Source organism: Caretta caretta, chromosome 1, assembly GCF_965140235.1.
Source record: "Caretta caretta isolate rCarCar2 chromosome 1, rCarCar1.hap1, whole genome shotgun sequence".
Lineage (NCBI taxonomy): Eukaryota > Metazoa > Chordata > Testudines > Cheloniidae > Caretta > Caretta caretta.
The window spans coordinates 81,356,538-81,376,829 of record NC_134206.1 but is presented as its reverse complement, the minus strand read 5'-3'; the positions used below and the strand labels follow the sequence as shown (position 1 = coordinate 81,376,829).

The following is a 20,292-nucleotide window of genomic DNA, read 5'->3' as shown; positions in this document are numbered from 1 at the left end:
CACCTCCCTATCCTTCCTCAGTTTCTGGTAGATCTTCCTCTTCAGTGAACAGCATTACTGCCTGGTTGTGGTGTTGCAGCAGCATACTAAAAGTGATCTGAATCTTGTTTTTCTTCACAGCTGCTCACAGGGTTCTCAATAGCAGCAGTGAAAACTGAGAAGACAAGTCAGTTTTCATTCTCCTGCTTGAGAAACAAAGGTACTGGAGCTGTCTGCAGATTTAGGAATACAGCACTCTTTGAATTATACTTGGTTCTTCAAGTGATTGCACTTGTCCATTACACTTCAAGTCTGTGTGCATATGGTGCACTGGAGCTGGAGATGTTTTTCACATAGCTGTACCTGTCAGAGCAGCACATGTGCCCTCAACACCATTGTGCTACCAGCTGCAGTATAATGGCGTGTAGCCACCCCAAACTCCCTCCGTTCCTTTTAACTGCCCGTGATCATTAATTGGACTGCCTGTGCTTGTGTGCACCAGTTTCTTTTTGAGAATAGCTAATTTATATTTGTTAGTATAGTAGTACTCATAGCTTATTGTATAGTTTTTGTTTCCTGTCTTTGGACTTAGTGTCAGATCTCTTCTTACAAGATAAGGTGCAAACACTTGGTACTGGGGTATGCTTCAGTCCCCAGGTTTTAAGCCCTGTGCTGAAAGCAGGAAGTCCAAAGTTGGTTAGTGATACTCATTCTCTGTGCCTGAAGTGTCTGGGTGAGGGCCATGTTCGTGATCGGTGCCAACTTTGTAGAGATTTCAAGCCCCATACTAAAAAGGACAGAGGTAAGCCTTTACCACATCCTAATGGAGGCTGTCTTGCATCCTTCCTCTGAGCCCCGCCATTGATACACTCACTACCCCATCTACGAGTGCTCCTGAAGACTATGCCCTCTCTTCTCCTAGAAAAATTTCTGAGAGGGAGACACTGTTCCCATTCTTTGGTGCCCATAAGAAATTAGATGACCGCTGATCTTTAAAAGCTGGAAGGTCTCCTCCTCTTAGGAGCTCTAGGGTCTCAGGTGGCATCCTTGAGCAGGAGGGAGGGTACTGGGGGGTACAGTTCCAGCCTTGGCTTGGCACTCCCCAACACCACATACCACTGCCTTCTGTCAGCCATAGTCACTGACTCCAGCAACTACCTTGGTGCCATCAAGATTGGCTCCTATGAATGTTCATGCTTCTTCAGTACAGGGGTGTCAAACCAAGGATGCCTCTCAATACCACAACTCCAGAGACTCTCTGCCTCGCAATACTGGACTCTGATTGTCCAGGTTGTAAATTTATCAGTACTAGTCACCTCACAAGCTTTGGTCCAGCCTGTGTCAATTGGGGCATCCCATTCCACTCTGGCTATTGAGCGTTAGCCCTCAGGACTGATAGCAGTCAAGGCTTTAACAGACATCCCCTGGCCATGCAGTGCCATCACAAATTAAACAGTGTACTGACTACATCAAATCAGAGATCCTAATTACCAGCACCAAGCAGTATCGCACAGCCTTGGCCATCAGACTACTCCATGTTTTCCTGGGAGTACCTAATTCTGCAACAAGAGGCCTTACATTCCTTTGCCCTCATCAGGAAAATCGAGGTTTCAGTACCCGTATGGGTATGGAAGCAGATCTAAAGAGAAGGAACCATGGAACAGTCTCTTAATTGGGATCCTATGCCACATAAGTTGCCTTTCTATAACCCATGAGTGATGCCACCCACATCGTGTTCTATGCCAGTTTCCTCAGCTGACAGCTTATCTCAGTGGCAACACTGGAGGTCACCAGACAAGATGAACCATGGTCCTGGTACCAGTCTCAATACCAGTTGAGATTCAGAGGTCCCTCACCAGGATTTTGTCCCATCAGCTTCGCATTCATATCCAAGAGGTCCAGATTCAGTCTTCCATGAACGTGTCCTCCCTGCCTCCATATGAGGTGACAGTGTTGGAGGCATCCTCTTGTCCAAGATGATTATAAATCTTAAGACTTGTTAGAGTAGCTAGCTCTCTTGATATTCAAATCAAAATGATTCAGGGGAGTTTGCCTAGATCAGTGGACATCTTGAATACGGCAGGGCCATCTGAAGAGGCTCTTCTAATAAATGAGGAAATTCCACCTCTAATTGGGGCCAACTCTGCAGCTAGAGTTATGGCATTTGTGTTTCCTCCAGAGATGCAGCACAGAATTCAGGCCCTATGTTGTTTTCAGGGAAAATGGCCACGGCTGTGCATCTATCTTAACCTGTTGGGAATCCCACTTCTTAGATGCTCAGACCCATATTACAACTGATCACTGGATTCTAAGCACCGTGGAACTAGGATACACCCTGCAGTTTTTCTTTCCCTCCTTCCTACTTACCTTCCCCATCTCTCTTCAGGGTCCATTTTTATGAGGCTACTCTTATACAAGAGGTACAATCTCTTAAACAACTGGGAGTCACAGAAGAGGTTCCTCCTCCTTAAAGGGGGAAGGGTTTTTATTCCAATTATCTTCTGGTTCGAAGTCAAAAGGCAGACTCAGACCTATTCTGGACCTGCAAAACCTAAACAAATACTTTAAAGAACAGAAAATATTTGTATGGTCATTCTGTCCTCCATCATTCCTTCCCTGGCAATTCATACACTGCCCTCAACTGGAAGGCTGTTTACTTCCACATGGCTATCCATCAGAACCACAGGTAGTTTAAGACTTGTGGCCATGGACCCTTATCAATTTGCAGTCCTCCATTTGACCTGTCTGAACCCCAAGAAGTCTTCATAAAGTGCATGGTGGTAGTACATTTTTCTCAGAAAAGCAGAAGTGTTCCTGTATCTGGATGATTGGCGGATCCAGGGTCACTCCAAAAATGAATGGAGATCAGTTTGGTCAGGGTTCAGTCTCTTTCATTCCTTGGGCCTGTTAATCAACAAGGACAAGTCAGTTCTTGATCCTGTTCAGAAAATAGAATTCCTAGGAGTTGTGCTCACTGTACAGTGTCAAGGGCACCTGTCTCAGCTCAGATTCCAAAAAATTCTGAATCTCTGCATGGACCTCAAGGCCTATCCTTGCACAAAGGTAAGAAATTGATGAAGACTTTTAGGACACCTAGCATCGTGCATGTCCATGACTTAGCATGCCAGACTTTACCTCAGGAAGCTGCAGTGGTGTCTGAAGTTTGTTTATACTCTCTCATCATCCACTGCACATCCTGACTCATGTACCTGCAAGGATTTTATATTCTCCCCAGACTGGAGGATGGATCCTGCCAATGTATATACAGGAGTCCCCTTCTCCCCATCTCTACCCTCAGTGACTTTATTTACGGTTACTTCATCTTGGTTGGGAAGCACATATGGAGGACCTCCACAGACTCAGGACCTGTGAGCAGACCAAAATCTTTCTCTACACATAAGTGTCTGGGAATTGTGGGTAATTCACTTGGTGTTAGGCTTTCCTCTAGCACATCAAAAGAAGTGCAGTTTAAGTCCTCACAGACAATACAGTTGCAATATTCTGTTTGAACAGACAGCGTGGTGCCAGGTCAGATTGCCTTTGCCAAGAAGCTGTGGATCTGTGGGACTTTTTGTATTGGCAATGCATTAACATTCAAAGCCTCCTACCTCCCAGGTGTGCAGATCTGCCAGACAGTTCTCAGCTGATCTTTCTTTCAGCAAAAATCCCAAATGGTCTCAGACCGGATATCGTCAAATTCATCTTTCATACTGTTGGGATGAGGTTACCAGAGTTAGATCTCTTCACCACTTGACTGACCAGAAAGTGCCACCTGTTTGTGTCCCACTCTGAAACAAGTGTTAGCTCCATGACAGATGCTTTCCTTTTGTCTTGGAGGAGCAAGCTACTGTATGCCTACCCCCTGATTCCAAAGGTGCTATAGAAGCTCAGACAGGATCATGTCCACATGAGCTTCATAGTGCCAGGCTGCCTTTGTCAACATTAGTTCTCAGACGTATTGAACGCTTCTGTCAAGAAAATGATAATACCTCAGGAATCTGAATTAATATCTCAAAGTCAAAGTTGGATGTTGCATCCCAATCCATCCATTCCATACCTGAGAGCATGGATGCTCAGTGGTTAATATCTCAGGAAGCAGAGTTTTGTCTGGGTTCAAAACATCCTTTAAATACCAGAAAACAGTTCACTAGATACTTAACTGATGAAGTGGAAGCATTTTTCAGTGTGGTCTCAGCATTTATTTAACTTTTGCATTCTTCCATCCAGGGTATTCTGGTCTGTTTACCTAAAAGGAGATGGCCTCTCTGTTCGTTGAAAGTTCACCTGGCAGCCATGCTTTCTGTCCTCTGGAGGAGGATGATCTGTTTTGTTTTGGTTTTTTTTCTAACTCTATGATTATCTTTTTTTTTTTTTTTTTTTTTTTTTTAAAGGTTTGGAAAGGCTAATTCTCATGTCACAGAGCTCTCACTTCTCTGGGATTTAATTTGGTGCTGGCAACTCTAATGGGAGCCATTGTTGTTGGTAGCTGTTTCCTCAGCTGGGAGGATAAAGGAGTTGAACGTGTTGGTTGCTGCCACCACCCTCAAATGCAGCATTTTTTCTAAGGACAAGGACTGTTTACACCCTCACTGTAAATTCCTGACTAAACTTAGCTTAATTAAGGGGCAAGTCAGTTATCTATTTGCTTTCCTTTTTTCCAAAGCTACATTCCCATAAGGAGGAAGAGACACTGCATACTTTGGATGTTAAAGTGTTAGCTTTCTGTTTAGACAAAACCTACCTCTTTAGGAGATCTCCTTAGCTGTTTCCTTTGCTGACAGGATGAAGGGCCTTCCTTTAGGATTTCATCTTCTATTTGCATATGCTATGACATTGCCAAAGTCCCTATGCTGAGCAGTTTTAGCACACTCTACAAGAGCTCAAGAGGCTTCAGCTGCATTTGAGTCATATCAATAGGGTAAATCTGTAAAGCTGCAACCTGGTGATGTATACATGCTCTCACAAAACATTATGCTGTCATCATTAAAGGGATGATGCCAAATTCAGACGTGTAGTTTCACAGTCATTGTTCAGGTAGACTCTGAAACCCTTTTCTGGGCTGAATTGTTTGACTCAGTGGAAAATCCCTTTAAGAATCAAAAACAGTTACTAACGTACTTCAAGATGTGTTGCACACGTCCATTCCATGACCCACCCTCCTTTCCCCCTCTTATCTTATCAATCTCTTATCCAATAAGAAGGAACTGACAAGGACCAAATCCACCCCTTTAGACCATTGGCTGGCAGCATAAGTGTGTCAAGGGTGCATGTGCCGCCTCAGTGGGTACTGCTATGGGAAGAACATATCTGGCTCCGGTACACTGGGTGCACACACACCTGAAGTGGAATGGATTTGTGAAACACATTTCAAAGAACAGTTACAAAACAGGTTTACTCTTTTTTTACACATTTGGAAGACTGCCTTCACAATTATACGGGTGACCTGTGGTGCACAGGAGGTCAGACTATATGACCTAGTGTTCCCTTCTGGTCTTAAACTCTGGTATCTTCTTCTTTTAATAATTCTGATGAAATTTCAGACTTGCATTTTTGCTAAACTTAGTCTTTGTATGTAGATAAAGTGTTTAGAACAGATTTTATATATTGGAGTTTTCCTTCATGTCTGAGTCTGGAGGATGTTGCCTTGGAAGTGCACTTTGCAAGTAATCTTCAGAGCTTACTTTTAGGTTTGTGCACTTGTATAGGATATTTTGAATTTTACAGCACTTCATTTTTTTGGCCCAGTTCCTCTTAATGTTGAATATTATCAATGACCATTCATAGACAAGGATTTATAACAAAAAAACTAAATACTTGATTTAAAAAAAAAGCACACTTGATCAAATGTTTTACTGTCTAGTTGAAATAAAATGGATGCAGTAATGTTAAATATTGCGATAGATGTTACTCTACACCTTCCTTTAGGCTATCTATATGTGAAGATGTAAGGAAACATTAGTTTTGAAAATATATTTGGAATGTTTCACATCCCTGTTTCACTGTTACTGTTTTTTTCCCTTCTGCAGTCACATTTTATTTCTGCACTGATAGTGGTGTTTGTAAACTCCAAATCCCTCTCTTCACTTAAAATAGATGATACGCCAGTAGATGATCCATCCCTCAAAGTACTAGTGGCTAACAACAGTGATACGCTTAAGCTGTTAAAAATGAGCAGTTGTCCTTATGTTTCTCCTGCAGGTGAGCTACTCTGTGTGTGTGTGTGTGTGTGTGTGTGTGTGTGTGTTTAAAAAATTTTTTTTCTTTTCTTTTTCTTTTATTTTCTTGCACAGTGTGAACTATCCAGAAATCTTCTGAAAAATTGGTGGGTTTTTTAGCTAGTATTTACAGCCTCTGACATTTTAATACTTGTTCCACTGTCTTTGTTTCATAAGAATATCAAAACTGTATGCCTATGAAACATAGTGTTTCACCATCATGGACAAATAATTTTGAGCTGGGGGGGGGCAGGACGAATGAAAATTGATTTTAAATTTTTTTTAAAAAATAAGCAGTATCTGTTTGCTGCTAAAGTTTTAAAGAGTGTGTTGAAGTGCTAAACCATCTTTTGACAGCAGTATCCTCTTCCACAAGTGCAGAACAAATATTTGTTTACTCCAGTTTGTTCAGTTCAGTGACTAGTTCATTCAAAGTTAACCCTATTAGGAGCTGAAAAAACAAGAAAACTTCTTTTTCTTTTCCTTTTCCAGTCTAAGAATAAAAATAAGGTGTGAGATTGACTAATTCTAAAATCTTAAAGGACATGGTAACCAGAAACAATCAGTTCAGTTCATTCACTACAGATGATGCATCCTTTGTTTAATAAATGTTTATCAAAAATATTTTGCATTTAACTTTTTTCTTTGTGTATCAATCACATAAAAAGTAGTTTCATTTAACCAATACAAATTTAAAATGCTGCTTTAGTGCATTTTTTAAATAAAATTCCAATTTCCATCCAAATAGAGCATGGTACAAATAAAAAGTTAATCCTCTAGTAAGTGGATCATTCACCATTTTCTAACATAAGTAAAAAATTAAGAATCTATATATGCTATATAATTGCTGAAATAAATGTGCATAGCTATAGTGATCCTCCTGATTACAATAAATTTGGTACTTTTTTGATTAAGTTTTATATAGTTGCAAATCAGCATGTTTTAATGGCTACCAACTAATGAGAATAAACTTTTATTTAGGAAAATAACAAGTATAAATACACAAAATTAAAACCAGTGATTTAAATCAAGGTTTTCTACTTGTTGATTTAAATCAGCTCCACTCTGGAGGGTGATTGATATGGGGGGGACATGGAGGAATCTTTTAGAAGTCTCAATCCAATTTGATGACTTAAAATAGGTTGACAACTCTCTTGTGCTTCACTGGAAGTAGAATACATTCTCAGGTATTTCAGAATGTGAGTTTCTCCAGAGCAGTTCATTATGACTATGACTTGAATTATGGAGTGCCATGGATAATGGAAAAGGAGTACTTGTGGCACCTTAATGGAGTGTCTGATTTCCTTGTTCTGAAAGAGCAATTTTATCCTTTACAGTAACTCTTCACTTAAAGTTGTCCTGGTTAACGTTGTTTTGTTGTTACATTGCTGATCAACTGGAGAACATGCTCGTTTAAAGTTGCGTAATGCTCCCTTATAATGTTGTTTGGCAGCCGCCTGCTTTGTCCGCTGCTTGCAGAAAGAGCAGCCCGTTGGAGCTAGCTGGTTGGGGCTTGGAACTAGGGTGGACCGGCAGCCTCCCTATCCATGGGCACCGACTCTGTGGGTGCTCCAGGGCTGGAGCATCCATGGGGAAAAATTAGTGGGTGCTCTACACCCACCGGCAGCCAAGCTCCTCTCACCCCCACTTCACCTCCCAGCACTTCCCACCACCAAACAGCTGTTTGGCGGTGATTAGGACTTCCCAGGAGGGACCGGGGAGGATCGGGGACGTGGTGTGCTCAGGGGAGGAGGTGGAGAAGGGGCGGGGACTTGGGGGAAGGGGTGGAATGGGGGTGGGGCAAGGGCAGAGCCGGGGATGGGGTTGAGCACCCACTGGGAACAGTGGAATTTGGTGCCTATGCCCCTAAGTTCCCTGTGTGGCAGCTGCCCAGCAGGCTGTCAATTGCCGGGCAGCTCACCTGTCCCTCCCCCCACTGCTGTGTGCTGCTCCTGCCCTCTGCCTTGGAGCTGCTCCCTGGAGCCTCCTGCTTGCTGTGCAGAGGCGATGGAAACAGGGATGCTAATGTCAGGGTGTCCTGCTCCTGTACCCCATCTCCTGAACCTTATCTCCACAGGGGGGATGACACTACAGGGCTAAGGACTGAGGAAGCTTGCTGGCAGCAGTTGCTGTCTCAACTTGCTAATCTACTTTAAAAGGCAATGTACCTTTTGAGTGGAGTCAGCTTACTCAAAGGGGCAATGCACATCTCTCTCACAGGGTGTATGTCTCTGTCTCTCTCTGCCATGCTGTCTCCCCTCCCTCCATTCATGCTGCTTTGTAGAGTGTGAGGCTACATTAACAACAATGGGATAACCCTTGAGGGCTCAGCCGAGTGCTAGTTCATCATTTAGCAGTAAGGCATTCCCTGGGAAATATCCCACCCTCTGACTTCACCAACTCAACCAAGCTTCACAATCGCTGTTGCTGAGTACAGTATTAAATTGATTGTTTTAAAACTTATTGTATAGTCTTTTGTCTGGTGAAAAACATTTCCCTGGAACCTATTTACATTGATTCTTATGGGGAAATTGGATTCACTTAACATTGGTTCACTTAAAGTAGCATTTTTCAGGAACATAACTACAATGTTAAACGAGGAGTTACTGTACTTGAATTGAAAACAAGAAAATAGACACCCAACATCAAAGGGGTGAAGGACCTGGGCTGTACAACACATCTTCTGTCACTGACAGTTCTACTTCTCTAACACAGAAGGGTCTGCTGCAAGGGTGAAGCTAGTTTGTGTAGTAGACAGAGCATTCTCAAGCTGCTTCAAGACCGTAGAACTTTCTCCTGCAGGAACTAAGAACTACCTTAAATTTCACTACTTTCTGTTCCAAAAACAATGCATGATTTGAGCTTGCTTTCACAAGTAACAGCACATCTGCTTAAAAATGACAGATACATTTTCCCAGAGGAAAAGAAAATAGCAGGAACCAAACATGACATGCTAATATAGATATTCTAGGTTACTCTGGATTTTGCACTTCAGAACTCCTGCTTCTGTTTGACATGCAAAAGCTAATTTTTGTTTGAGGTTAAATTCAAGAATACTCGCTTTGATTTATAAGACATTTTCCATGAAAACAAATGTTAACACTTCAATGTTCTTTTCAAGGTATCCTTTGTGTGGCTGACCACTGTCATGGTTTACGTGAGTTGGCATTGAACTACCATCTCTTGAGTGATGAGCTTCTGCTTGCTTTGTCTTCTGAGAAACACGTCCGATTAGAACATTTGCGCATTGATGTAGTCAGTGAGAATCCTGGACAGACTCACTTCCACACAATTCAGAAGAGCAGCTGGGATGCTTTCATCAAGCATTCTCCCAAAGTAAACTTAGTCATGTACTTTTTCTTATATGAAGAGGAGTTTGACCCATTCTTTCGTTACGAAACCCCTGTCACCCACCTTTACTTTGGGAGGTCAGTAAGCAAAGATGTACTTGGTCGTGTTGGAATGACATGTCCTCGATTAGTTGAACTGGTTGTGTGTGCCAATGGATTACGGCCACTAGATGAAGAGCTTATTCGTATTGCAGAACGCTGTAAGAATCTGTCAGCTATTGGCCTAGGGGAATGCGAAGTCTCGTGCAGTGCCTTTGTGGAGTTCGTGAAGATGTGTGGTGGCCGCCTCTCTCAGCTGTCTATAATGGAGGAAGTCTTGATTCCTGATCAGAAGTACAGCTTGGAGCAGATTCATTGGGAAGTGTCAAAGCATCTTGGTAGAGTCTGGTTCCCAGACATGATGCCCACATGGTAAAGTCCTTAAAGACTTCACGGCATGTGAAATAGCACCTTAAATTTGAGAATACCATATTGCAACTTATCACAAGCTTATTTAATATTATTTTTATTGTAATGTCACTACTTTGATTAGTAAATGGATGTCCTATTTAGCACTAATTTCTGAAATCCACATTTTCTATGCTTAAATCTGGATATTCCAGAAACCTTTCATCCTAATAAAATTAGTCTGTTTTAGGTTTTCTCACTTTGCCATTGACAGTGACTCTAAATTTATGTAAATAATAAAATTTGAAAAGATAGACATATTTAAAAGTTGTGGTTGCAAAATATTAGCTATGAATTACAATATTTTATCCCTGTTACTTTGATATAAATATTAATAGTGAACATGACTGATTTGTATTGACTTACAAAGGGAGATGAGATTGAATGTTTTTACCGCAGACTATAGCAGTTACCTAGTGTTTAAATTATATGAACTGCCTGAAATACAGAATTTTAAGATTACATGGAGCATTTAGTAGGCTATGAAACTCATACATTACATAGTAGTAAATTAAGAGGTAAGGCAACAGAAATATTGTTTAGACACTTTAAAAATATTAAATTTGCTACTCATTTAATTTCTGATTAGTAATTTGCACAGGATATATTTTATAGATTTAATAATGAGGGTTACCAAAAGCTTTTTTTCCTCTATGCATTTTTTAATGTAAACTTGACATTTTAGGGTCTTCAGGGTCATTTCTAAACTTGTTTTAAAATATTAATTATAGCTCAGAAAGCTGAAGCATTCTGGAAGAAATTGTAGATACACTATATTTTTGACTGGTTGAAATTGACAGGCTTTTCTCAAAAGTTAATCAAATGCTGCAAGACTGGTTTTATCTGGAATACTGCATGTATTTCTAGGTAAGTGGAAGTTAAAAATATGCAGAGAAATGTTGAATGTAATAATGGCTGTTTAAGTAAAGATAACAGAGCAGAGTGAACACTGAATTTTAAAAGGAGTCTAATGAGCCATTTGACCAAAAAAACCATCTTGGAAGACCCATTAACTGCTTACAAATTTAAGAGAAAAATGGCTTTGTAACTAAACTGCCTTAACCATATATAAACATTTCTGAATAGCAATTTATATAAAGTGATGTTTGATAGCTATCCATTTTTTGTATTCCTTTATTTCAGCTAGTTTCAGATCATTTCATATTTAAAACTCAGAGAATCAAACCTGTGTGAAATAGAGCAATATGCAGAAATTAGATGTACAATTTCACAAAAATATGGTTTATAAATTGTTTTGATCAAAGAAAATGTTAGCCTACAGTGAACTTCGCTGGTGGCATGCTTTCCATTTTTGGGTTCTACAGTTCTTGTAATAAATTTAAGTAGATTTTGTTTACTTCTAATGTTCATTGTGCTCCAAATGTATAGTTTGAGGATAAACTGTAAAATTTATAATATGGGCATATTTAACTTTATGATGTTTTTGAGCAAGCATTACTCAGTGGACTGACATCTTAACAGTAAAGCTATATGTTTTTGTAGAGGTTTGTCATTAAGAATCATACTATTGAGTAGGCAATTTTTTTTGTATTAGAATTTGTTAAAATATAGCACTAAAATTGCTTTTATCTGTACAAAGGTGTCAATATACTTAGTCTTTGTAAAAGAAAAATGTTAAGTTTGGTGTTTTAATACATGATATTTCTTTGCCTTTATTTTTGTAAATGGTCTTTGACACTGGTACTTCAAATGGTCACAGGCTGAGTGGTGATACTATAATGCCATTACAAGATTTTTCTAGGGAATAATTACCAGTGATTACTTCAAGCATGCATGTGGCAGAATCTCTTCTAGTAATGTGACTAAAGCCTTGTTTGGAGAGGTGAGCAATGCAGGAGTAGGGCCAAATCCCGCTGATATTGTATGACTATGGTAAGCAGTATTGGCCACTACTTATTGCATTGGCTGAGAATACCTGTGTGCGGAAAGTAAAGCAGTTAATTTACACCCCTGTCACCTCAAATTGTTGCTCATCACTAGGAATTTCATCCATTTGAGTGCCATCATTCTGCTTCATAGATGCTGTTGACTATTGGATCCTGAGGAGAAAAGATGCAAGTAGAGGGAGGCGCCATAAGTATAATTAAAAGTTAATTGCCCCCAAGCTGAGTTAATTTTTCATCCTATGCAATTATGAAGAGAAGTGTGAAATAAAGGTGGTTTTTGTTTAAATGAAAGTGGGTAAAACAATACATACAGAAACTACTCCAGGTGGTGTCCTATCTCAATCAAAATCAAACAGTATTGATATAAAAATGATGAATAGTATTGTAATAGTATCAACCTTTAAAGCAATGTTGGTCAGAAAAGGGAAACATTTTGAAGTAGACAAGGCCTTCCACCTTAGATTGAAAATGTTCAGCCCCCAGTCAAAGTGGTGACAAAGCATTCTCAGTTTCAGGGAGCCAGATGTGGCTCAGATGTTTAGAGAGGATCAGGCACATCAGTCTGGTTGTCTTCACTAAAACTTTCATTTTCAAAATGGTCTCCCCCCCCCCCCCTTAAGAATGAAACTCGTATATTTACCTACACTTCTACCCCAAAAACACACCCAGCCAAAACAACCCTGAAACATCCACTCATTTAAAAACAAAAAACACCCTCCCTCAAAGGGAATAGGGCTTGTCTCCCATGAAGTCCACTGGGTATGTCACTGTTGATTTTTATATAGAAGATGTTTATAATCTGGTTTAAGCAATATTAAGGCTCATTTTCTGCTACTTTCAAAGAGTATGTGAATACTTTTACATTTTGTAGGAGTTGACTTAAATGCTTCAAACATTTGTTAAATTTACAAACAAGTTGAATATAACTTCAAACTGAACTTTCAGCATATACTCAAATGCTAGCATATTAAGTAATCTGGGTTGATTTGTAGTAACACTAAAATGTCTCTTACGTTGTCATATCAATATGATCTGTAACTCCTGCTGAGAAAACGGCATATTGAATGTTTTGGACATATTAGCTAAATCCATCAACTCCATTTACTTCACTGGAATTAACAGCATTAAATTTGCCCTCTTTTTGTATTTTCGATAGGTCTAGTTAATGAAGCAAAGTTTTGGTCATTTTTGGACTGTATCTCAGTAAACCAATCAGTCTCTCAATGCTCTAGATGACCAAGAGTGTTACTAATGCTACTGTCTTGTAAAATTAGAGTGCTTTGCTAACAAAAGTTTTTGGAAAACTGAAGTAGTTCAAGCAGTAATTTAGGTAAACTAGTAAATAGAACAGACTAACTTTCATTCTCATAGTATAGCAAAAATTTTAATATGCTGTTTGTCTACTGCAGAAGCTGATGATGCTTGCCTCTTGATTACTGGGGACAGGAAGTCAAAGGCTTTTGTATCTCCTTTTCCTGTACCCTTGTTATATTCTAGGATCCTTTGATGGAATTTCGTTTGACGAGCTCCATTTTCTTTCCTTGTGGGTTTTAGTAGAAAAACAATTACTTTTCACTTCTGCTTGACTCTGTAGGGGTAAGCTCAACTCAGAACTGCTTTACGGGGGAGGAATAGTAGAGAGCAACACTGTCTCTATCATGTAATGGAAGCAGCTAGGCTTCTACATGATGGTACCAGCTAGCCTGAGGAGATTTTGTGGTCTAAAATCTTCAATTTGTGAGCAGGCTGATACTGTACTTTGTCTTATTTTTTTTGTCCCCTTCCATTCAGAGGCAAATCAGATGTCAGTCTTTGGCAATCTCTGAGAGTTCTGAGTAAGTCACAGGATAGTTCCTTATTTGTAATGAGGTTCATTGGGTTCCTGCTCTACATAGCTTTGGAGATAGACCACACATGTGAGTTCCTGACAGGGGAGGTGTAGTCTACTTCTATGCTCCAGGAATGCAGGTCAACTCATATTCATGGAGTGCAGCATGGGGGAGAAGGCTGTGAAGAAAGAGGTAGACAAACTGTCTTGCTAGATGAGTACCTGTTTTGTGAGAGGCCTAGCCTCAGATCCTGCTGGCTGATGTGGAGCAGGGCTTTGAACCCCCATCTCCACCATCCCCCTAACTACTAAGCTATGAAACCATTCTACTTCTATATAAATTAAATAGTCATTAGGCCAGAAAGAGCTAAAGGGTTAGGGTTCTGATGTGGGAGACACATGCTAGAATTCCCCATAGTCCAGGGCTTGGGGCACTTCCCTGAGACGTGGGAGATGCAGGTTCAAATTCCTGCTCCATGTCTTCCAGAGGGGGATTTGAACCCACATGAGGTAGGTGCTCTCACTGCTGACCTAAAGGCTATAAGGGAGCAACACTTCCTTGGGCTTTTTTGTGATAAGAAAGGCCTTTGGTGCTTAGAGAGGGTTCACAGCTGTGCATCCTGAGCAGAGCTAGCACTGAAGTGTGCCTTTTGAGGGAGTGGGGGTTGGCCAGTGTTCTCAACGACTGGCCTGAGGAACAGAGCTGGTCCCTGAGATTTCCCTGATGCAGTTTAGGAAGGTAGGAAGCTGGTCCCTGGTATCAAAAAGGGTGAGAAATACTGGGTTAGGCCACACACCTCTCCTTAACATTTCCAGGCTAGTTTAGGTGGATATATTTACTGCATAGTGTGGAAAGATCAAAGCGTTCATCATCTGGTATTGAACAGAGAAGCCTTCAAGCTTCCATTTGTAGTAGTTATTATCTCAGAGATATACAAGTCAAAAAACACACTTCCATCTTTCAGAGTAAGAGCTCACCCGCTCAGTTATTGTAATGTCATGGGCAGAAAAAACTCTCTCATACAAAGTAGTCACCTGCTCAGCCAATCATTTTCTGATGCTGCCCTTGGTAGATGGGTGCTCCCCAGTACAGTGTCCTGCTAACTACCCTATTTCACCATTGTACATAGCAGTGTCCCCCTTGGGGAACATACTAGTATGAAAATCCCAATGGCATGGAATTCTGGCCCTCATGAAAATTTTATATATTTCTTATTAAAAATTTAGGTTCTTGAAATAGAGATCTACAAATCTACCCTATGCTGAATAGGCTATTCTGTGGGGGAAAGATATGAGATGAGTTACTGGCACTCAAAGTTTGTTTCATTATATTCCATGCTCTTTAGAAGGATTGGTCTGTTAGTCTTAATGTTCACTTTCATTACTAAGGCTTGGTTTACACAACAAAGTAGGTCAATATAAGTCACCTTGTGTAGCCTTGGTACATGTTTCTAGACATAAATTTGTCTCCTGCTGCCATAAGCCTCCTGTTACGGCGATGCAGTAACACCACCTTTCTGAACAGCATGCTGCTGTGCTTGACCTATGGAAGTCAACACACTGTGAATGTATATACTGCACAACCTGTATTGACTCTAACAGCAGTTGATGCATACTGGCCCATTCCCTGTAACACTGCTTGCTCACATCACGGTTGTAAACTCCATGGGTCACAGAGACCCAAAATGACCCCATTGCCCCTCTTTTAAAACCCAGTATTTTTGAAGTGCCTTTTCCTGATTGCCCGCTTTGGCAAGTACACCCATCAGTTCTCCCTTGTGTGCAACTCTCACCAACCACACCAGCTTGACACATTCCTGCCTGGAGTAGACAGGCGCTCTCAGCTTTTCTGGACCTGTAGGGAGAAAAGTCTGCCAGGCCAGCCATAGAAATGTGGACATCTGCAAAAAGATTGCATCGGGGATGCAGGAAAAGGCATACTCGGGAGCAGCAGCAGTGCCCCATGAAAACAAAGGAATTGTGGCAAGGGCAGGAAGTCCACCAAGCACTCTGGTGCTGAGCTGCAGATTTTGTGTCTACAAAGAGCTGCACACTAGAGACCCTAAAAACACCCCATAAAACACTATGGACATCTTGCAGGAGCCCAAGCCAGAGATCCTTGCCATGGTCAGTGAGCGGGAGAGACACCTGGGCGAGGAGGGGTGGTCCAGCCATATTAGGAGCCATGATCAGTTCAAGTCCCACCGCAGTCTAGCTCGTCTGACTAGCCAAACACCGATGAGCCTGCTGAAGGGGAAGTGTGTGCATATATTTTCCCTTACAATGTTTAAATTTAAAGATGGTGCCCAGCTCATCCCCAAGCTGCCATGACACACAAATTGACTTTTCAGTGTTTTACTTGTTCAACAAACAGGGGTAGAGTTATCTGCGTTTCACTTCCCCTGTCACATTTGGTGAGGGTGGCCATGTGAAGTACTTTATTTATGCACAGCGGGACATCCTCGTATTCTCTTGAGAGCTCTTGATGAAACTTTCACAGAGCTACTTTGCAATTCTTTCTCAAAAATGTATAGGGATGGCTTCCTTGTTTCTTCCTCCATGGTAGGACATGCCCCTGTGTGAAAAGTTTGAGTGGAACCATTGCAGTAAACCTATTTTTCACAATTTGTTTTTATCAAATCGATACAGTTGTAGTTTTTAAAAATAAAATATCCGTTCACAACACATTGTATAATGCATAGTACTAGTCAAAGCACCCACTACTTGTAATGGTAGAGCACCACAGAGCCCATAGGTTAAAAAAAAATCATATTTATAAATGTACAGCAAGCCCTACACAATTCCTAGCAGTAGCAAAAGCTTCAGACACAGAGAACAATTCCGCACAGAACACTACTGTGGCTGCCCACTGAAGTGTTCTTTCAAAACCTTCCTCAACTACTTTGTTGAGCTCTTGTAATGACCCTTGTGTCTGGCGGCTCAAACTCAGTGGACAGTCACTGTAACTACTGCCCATGCCAGTGGCAGCTGCTGTCCCTTTGGGGCTACACAGCAGCAACACACCTGGGGCTGGCCTGCGCTAGCCAACTCAGGCTCACAGGGCTCAGGCTGTGGAGCTGTTTCAGAGCTGCATAGAGTTCGGTGGCTGAGCTGAGGCCCAGACTACGACCCTACAGCAATGAAACAGCCCTGCAATCCCAATGCGAGTCGGCTGGCACAGGCCAGCCACGGTTTTTCTTTGCTGCTTAGTCATACCCTTTGTCTCACAGCTATTATGCAAGCAACAAGAGGCAGCTCTAACCATTGGGATATTTTTCTCACTGAGATCCAATCTAGTGCGTAAACACTGCCAGGGTCCCTTCAGTCTACCAAAAGCCCAGTCAGACTGCACCCACTGAGGCAGTAGTTGACTCTTTCTTTGGTGCTGTCGTGGTGGCCATGAGCCAGGAGCACAAAGGGTAGGGTGGGGCTCCCAGAGTTATTGGCCTTTCATTATCACCAATAGTAATCTGCCAGTTGGGAAAGAATGTCTGAACAGTTCTGTGTTCTTAAAGATGTGAGCATCATGCACCTTCCATGACCAGCCCATATTGATATCACTGAAGCATCCCCAGTGATCCATAAGTGTTTGCATAACCACAGAAAAGGAGTCCTTTCTGTTGATGTACTCTGTTGCAAGAAGGGTTGGTGCCAAAATAGGGATGTCCACGCCATCTATCAACCCACTGCAGTTCAGGAACCACCTTGCTGTGTAACAGGAGATGATTGATGGCCCTACAGCTGTGCATTGGATTTTCCAATTCAAAATCATAGCCCACTGATGGGTAGCAAGCCAGCATTAAAAGCTTCCAGAGTGCAATCGCCCTGCACTTCTCATCTACCAGCGTGCAGCTCTGATTTGAATGTCCCTTCGCTGCAGGACTTGGGATTGCTCAGGCCACAGCAGCAGGAACATCTGCAGCCACTGCTCATTGTCCCAAACCTGCATTATGATACAATCCCACAAGTCAGTGCTCATTTCTTGGGTCCAGATGCAGTGCTCCATCATCCACAACTACTACATGTATGCCAACAACCACCTTGAATTGTTTTTCACTATGTCCCTTAGCAATCTTTCCTTGAAGAAATTGTTATATCCCTGTAATGGTCCTTTCTGCAGGTCTGCCAGTACAGGAGGGCTGTGCAGCCTGTATTTGCAACACACCTGCGACTAGTGCAAAGCTGTGGGGACTGCTGTTGTGGATGGCTGCCAGAAAGGTGCTCCTCAGGTTTGTGGAATTTTTTAAAATGGCATGAAAATTATGGGTTTTGGATAACATTATGGGATGGTGAAAGTTGCATGCTGAAAACTTGACCACCAGCTCCCAGAGATCTAACCCCACCAGATGTGAAAATTTCCCACAAGGCATTTTGCCAAACGGTGGCATGTGACACACTGGGCTACCTACCCATGGTGCATCACACTTTGCATCAACACAAGCACTCCTGGTAAGTACATGCTGTGCTGACCCAAGCATGCACACCAACAAGCGCTATACTAACTTTGGCAGCTGTACACCAATGTAACTTGTATCAATCAAAGTTTGTAGTGCAGACATGGCCTGATACAGAGTGGTTAGATATTGTCTAGGCTGTGGAAACGTCTCAGCTGGCAGATTTTGCCCTGCCAGTGACTGAACGGTAAGATGTTCCTCCAAAGCTGCATAAAGCAGAGATCCTCAACATCATGGATCTGTGGCCCTCATTACTCCACGGGAAATTTTCAGGTAAGGCACTGCAATTTTCATGTTGCCAGCCTAACCTGCTCAAACCATACTTAATGAAAGGCAGGGAGGCAAGAGTAGAGTTTCAAACTGGTAAATTCTTGGCGTTTGTCTACAAAAAGAAGAAAGTATTCTCTAAAGATTCACTTCACTAAACATTAGTAAGGTCTTATCTAGCCCTAATTTCAATAACTGCTGCTGCTACTACTTCTTACTAGAACAAACCCGTGATCTTCATTGGCAGAGTTTACCCCACATTTCAAGCTTTCCTTGGCCAAGTATGTTGTTGGCTTTTGTTTAATTGATATGCAGGGGAGGAACACTCTGCTTAGTCTGGCTGAAAATCATATTTGTTGTTTAGAAGCCTATGTTTAGGCTCCCAATTTTTTTTAAATCTTAGCCTTTATCCACAATAGGGTTTTGCATTGATGCAACACTGCTTGTTGGACACAGGATTTCAGTGAGCCCAAGAGCCTCAGTGGATCAAAGGGTCAGGATTTATGTGGCTCACAGGAATATGCAGAGTAGTTAGTTACAGTAAATGCAACTGTTTTGTCAAGGATATTAAACCCTCACGATTTAGGCCTCTCAGGGGTGAGAACGAATTTTCCAGGAAGCTGCTTATTCTATAGGTGCCTGCTGCAGGGTGTCTCTGAAACATTTGGGACTAGCCTTTAAAGTGACAGAATACTGGATGAGGTGGACCACTAGTCTGACAACTATATTGTTATACTCTGTTCCTATATTGCTGAAATTAGTGCTAATCACCCCTAAGGCCTAAACAAAGGAGACAAATTTAAAGTCAGACTGAAAGATCAAAGGAGACGAAAGGCAGGGGTGGATAACGTGGGAGTCATCTATAACTGGTTGTTGGTTCTTAATCTCTCCCGGGAAGCTCCATACAGAAGGAAGCCATCCTTTGCTAGAAGCTCCCTTAAGCTCAGGCAGGGCCAGTCAAGCTGTCCTACTTGAGGCTCCTATAGGCTGGTAAGCAATGCAGCAGCCAGAGCTGCTGCTCCAGGGGAAGTGAGGAGAGATGTCCACTGTTCCTCCCCATAGTAACACTCCCTGCTCCCCAGACCCGCCGCCAACTGCCCCCTGCCGCCTCATCCAATCCCCCCCTCATTCCTGACTGCCCCCCTGCGACCTCTGCCCCATCCAACCCCCCTGTTCCCTGCCCTCTGACTGCCCCAACCCCTATCCACACCCCCAACCACACCCCTGAACTCCCCTGCCATCTATCCAACCCCCCTGTCCCCTGACCGCGCTGCCTGGGGCGCTGGTGGCTGGCGGTGCTACAGCCATGCCGCCCAGGGCACCAAGTCAGGCTGCAGCTCTGCAACTGCACTGCCTGGCCGCCCAGAGCACTGCGCCCACGGCTTGGGGCATGGCTGCGGGGGAGGGGAAACAGGGACTAGCCTGGGAGGGAGGGACCGGGACTAGCCTCCCGGGCCAGGAGCTCAGGGGCCGGGCTGGAGGGTCCCACGGGCTGGATGTGGCCCGAAGGACATAGTTTGCCCACTTCTGCTTTAGACAATAGCTCTAAAATGAAATTGCTCCTATCCATGCTAGAATCTATTGAACATAACTGGCAACACTAATTTTTATTTGCTAGTCTTTAGAGCAGAATCATCAAGATAACTGTACTATTGTTGGAGGCAGTGGCAGATACTGAGTGAAGCAGCTACTTTGGAATCAACATGCCCAAAAAGAAGAAGAAAAGATGCAGGGCTTCCATGTACCAAACATCAACTACCTGAGGCTTGCAACCTCCTCCTTTGGCCAAAAGTTCTAGCTATTAGTCTCTAGTTTTTATTTGGCAAGTTCGGTAATGCATTTCAC

At 42.3% G+C, this 20,292-nt stretch overlaps 1 protein-coding gene across 1 annotated transcript in view; it reads left to right on the top strand.

Moving 5' to 3' along the window:
- The window catches only part of FBXL3 (F-box and leucine rich repeat protein 3), a 34,355-nt gene extending 22,688 nt beyond the window's left edge, over positions 1-11,667 (top strand). Inside the window, exons 4-5 of the mRNA XM_048852631.2 lie at positions 6,006-6,177; positions 9,316-11,667. Of these exons, the coding sequence (XP_048708588.2) occupies positions 6,006-6,177; positions 9,316-9,959 (816 nt within the window). The 3' untranslated portion in view covers positions 9,960-11,667. The remainder of the gene's footprint in view (positions 1-6,005; positions 6,178-9,315) is intronic.
- Positions 11,668-20,292: the final 8,625 nt, after the last annotated feature.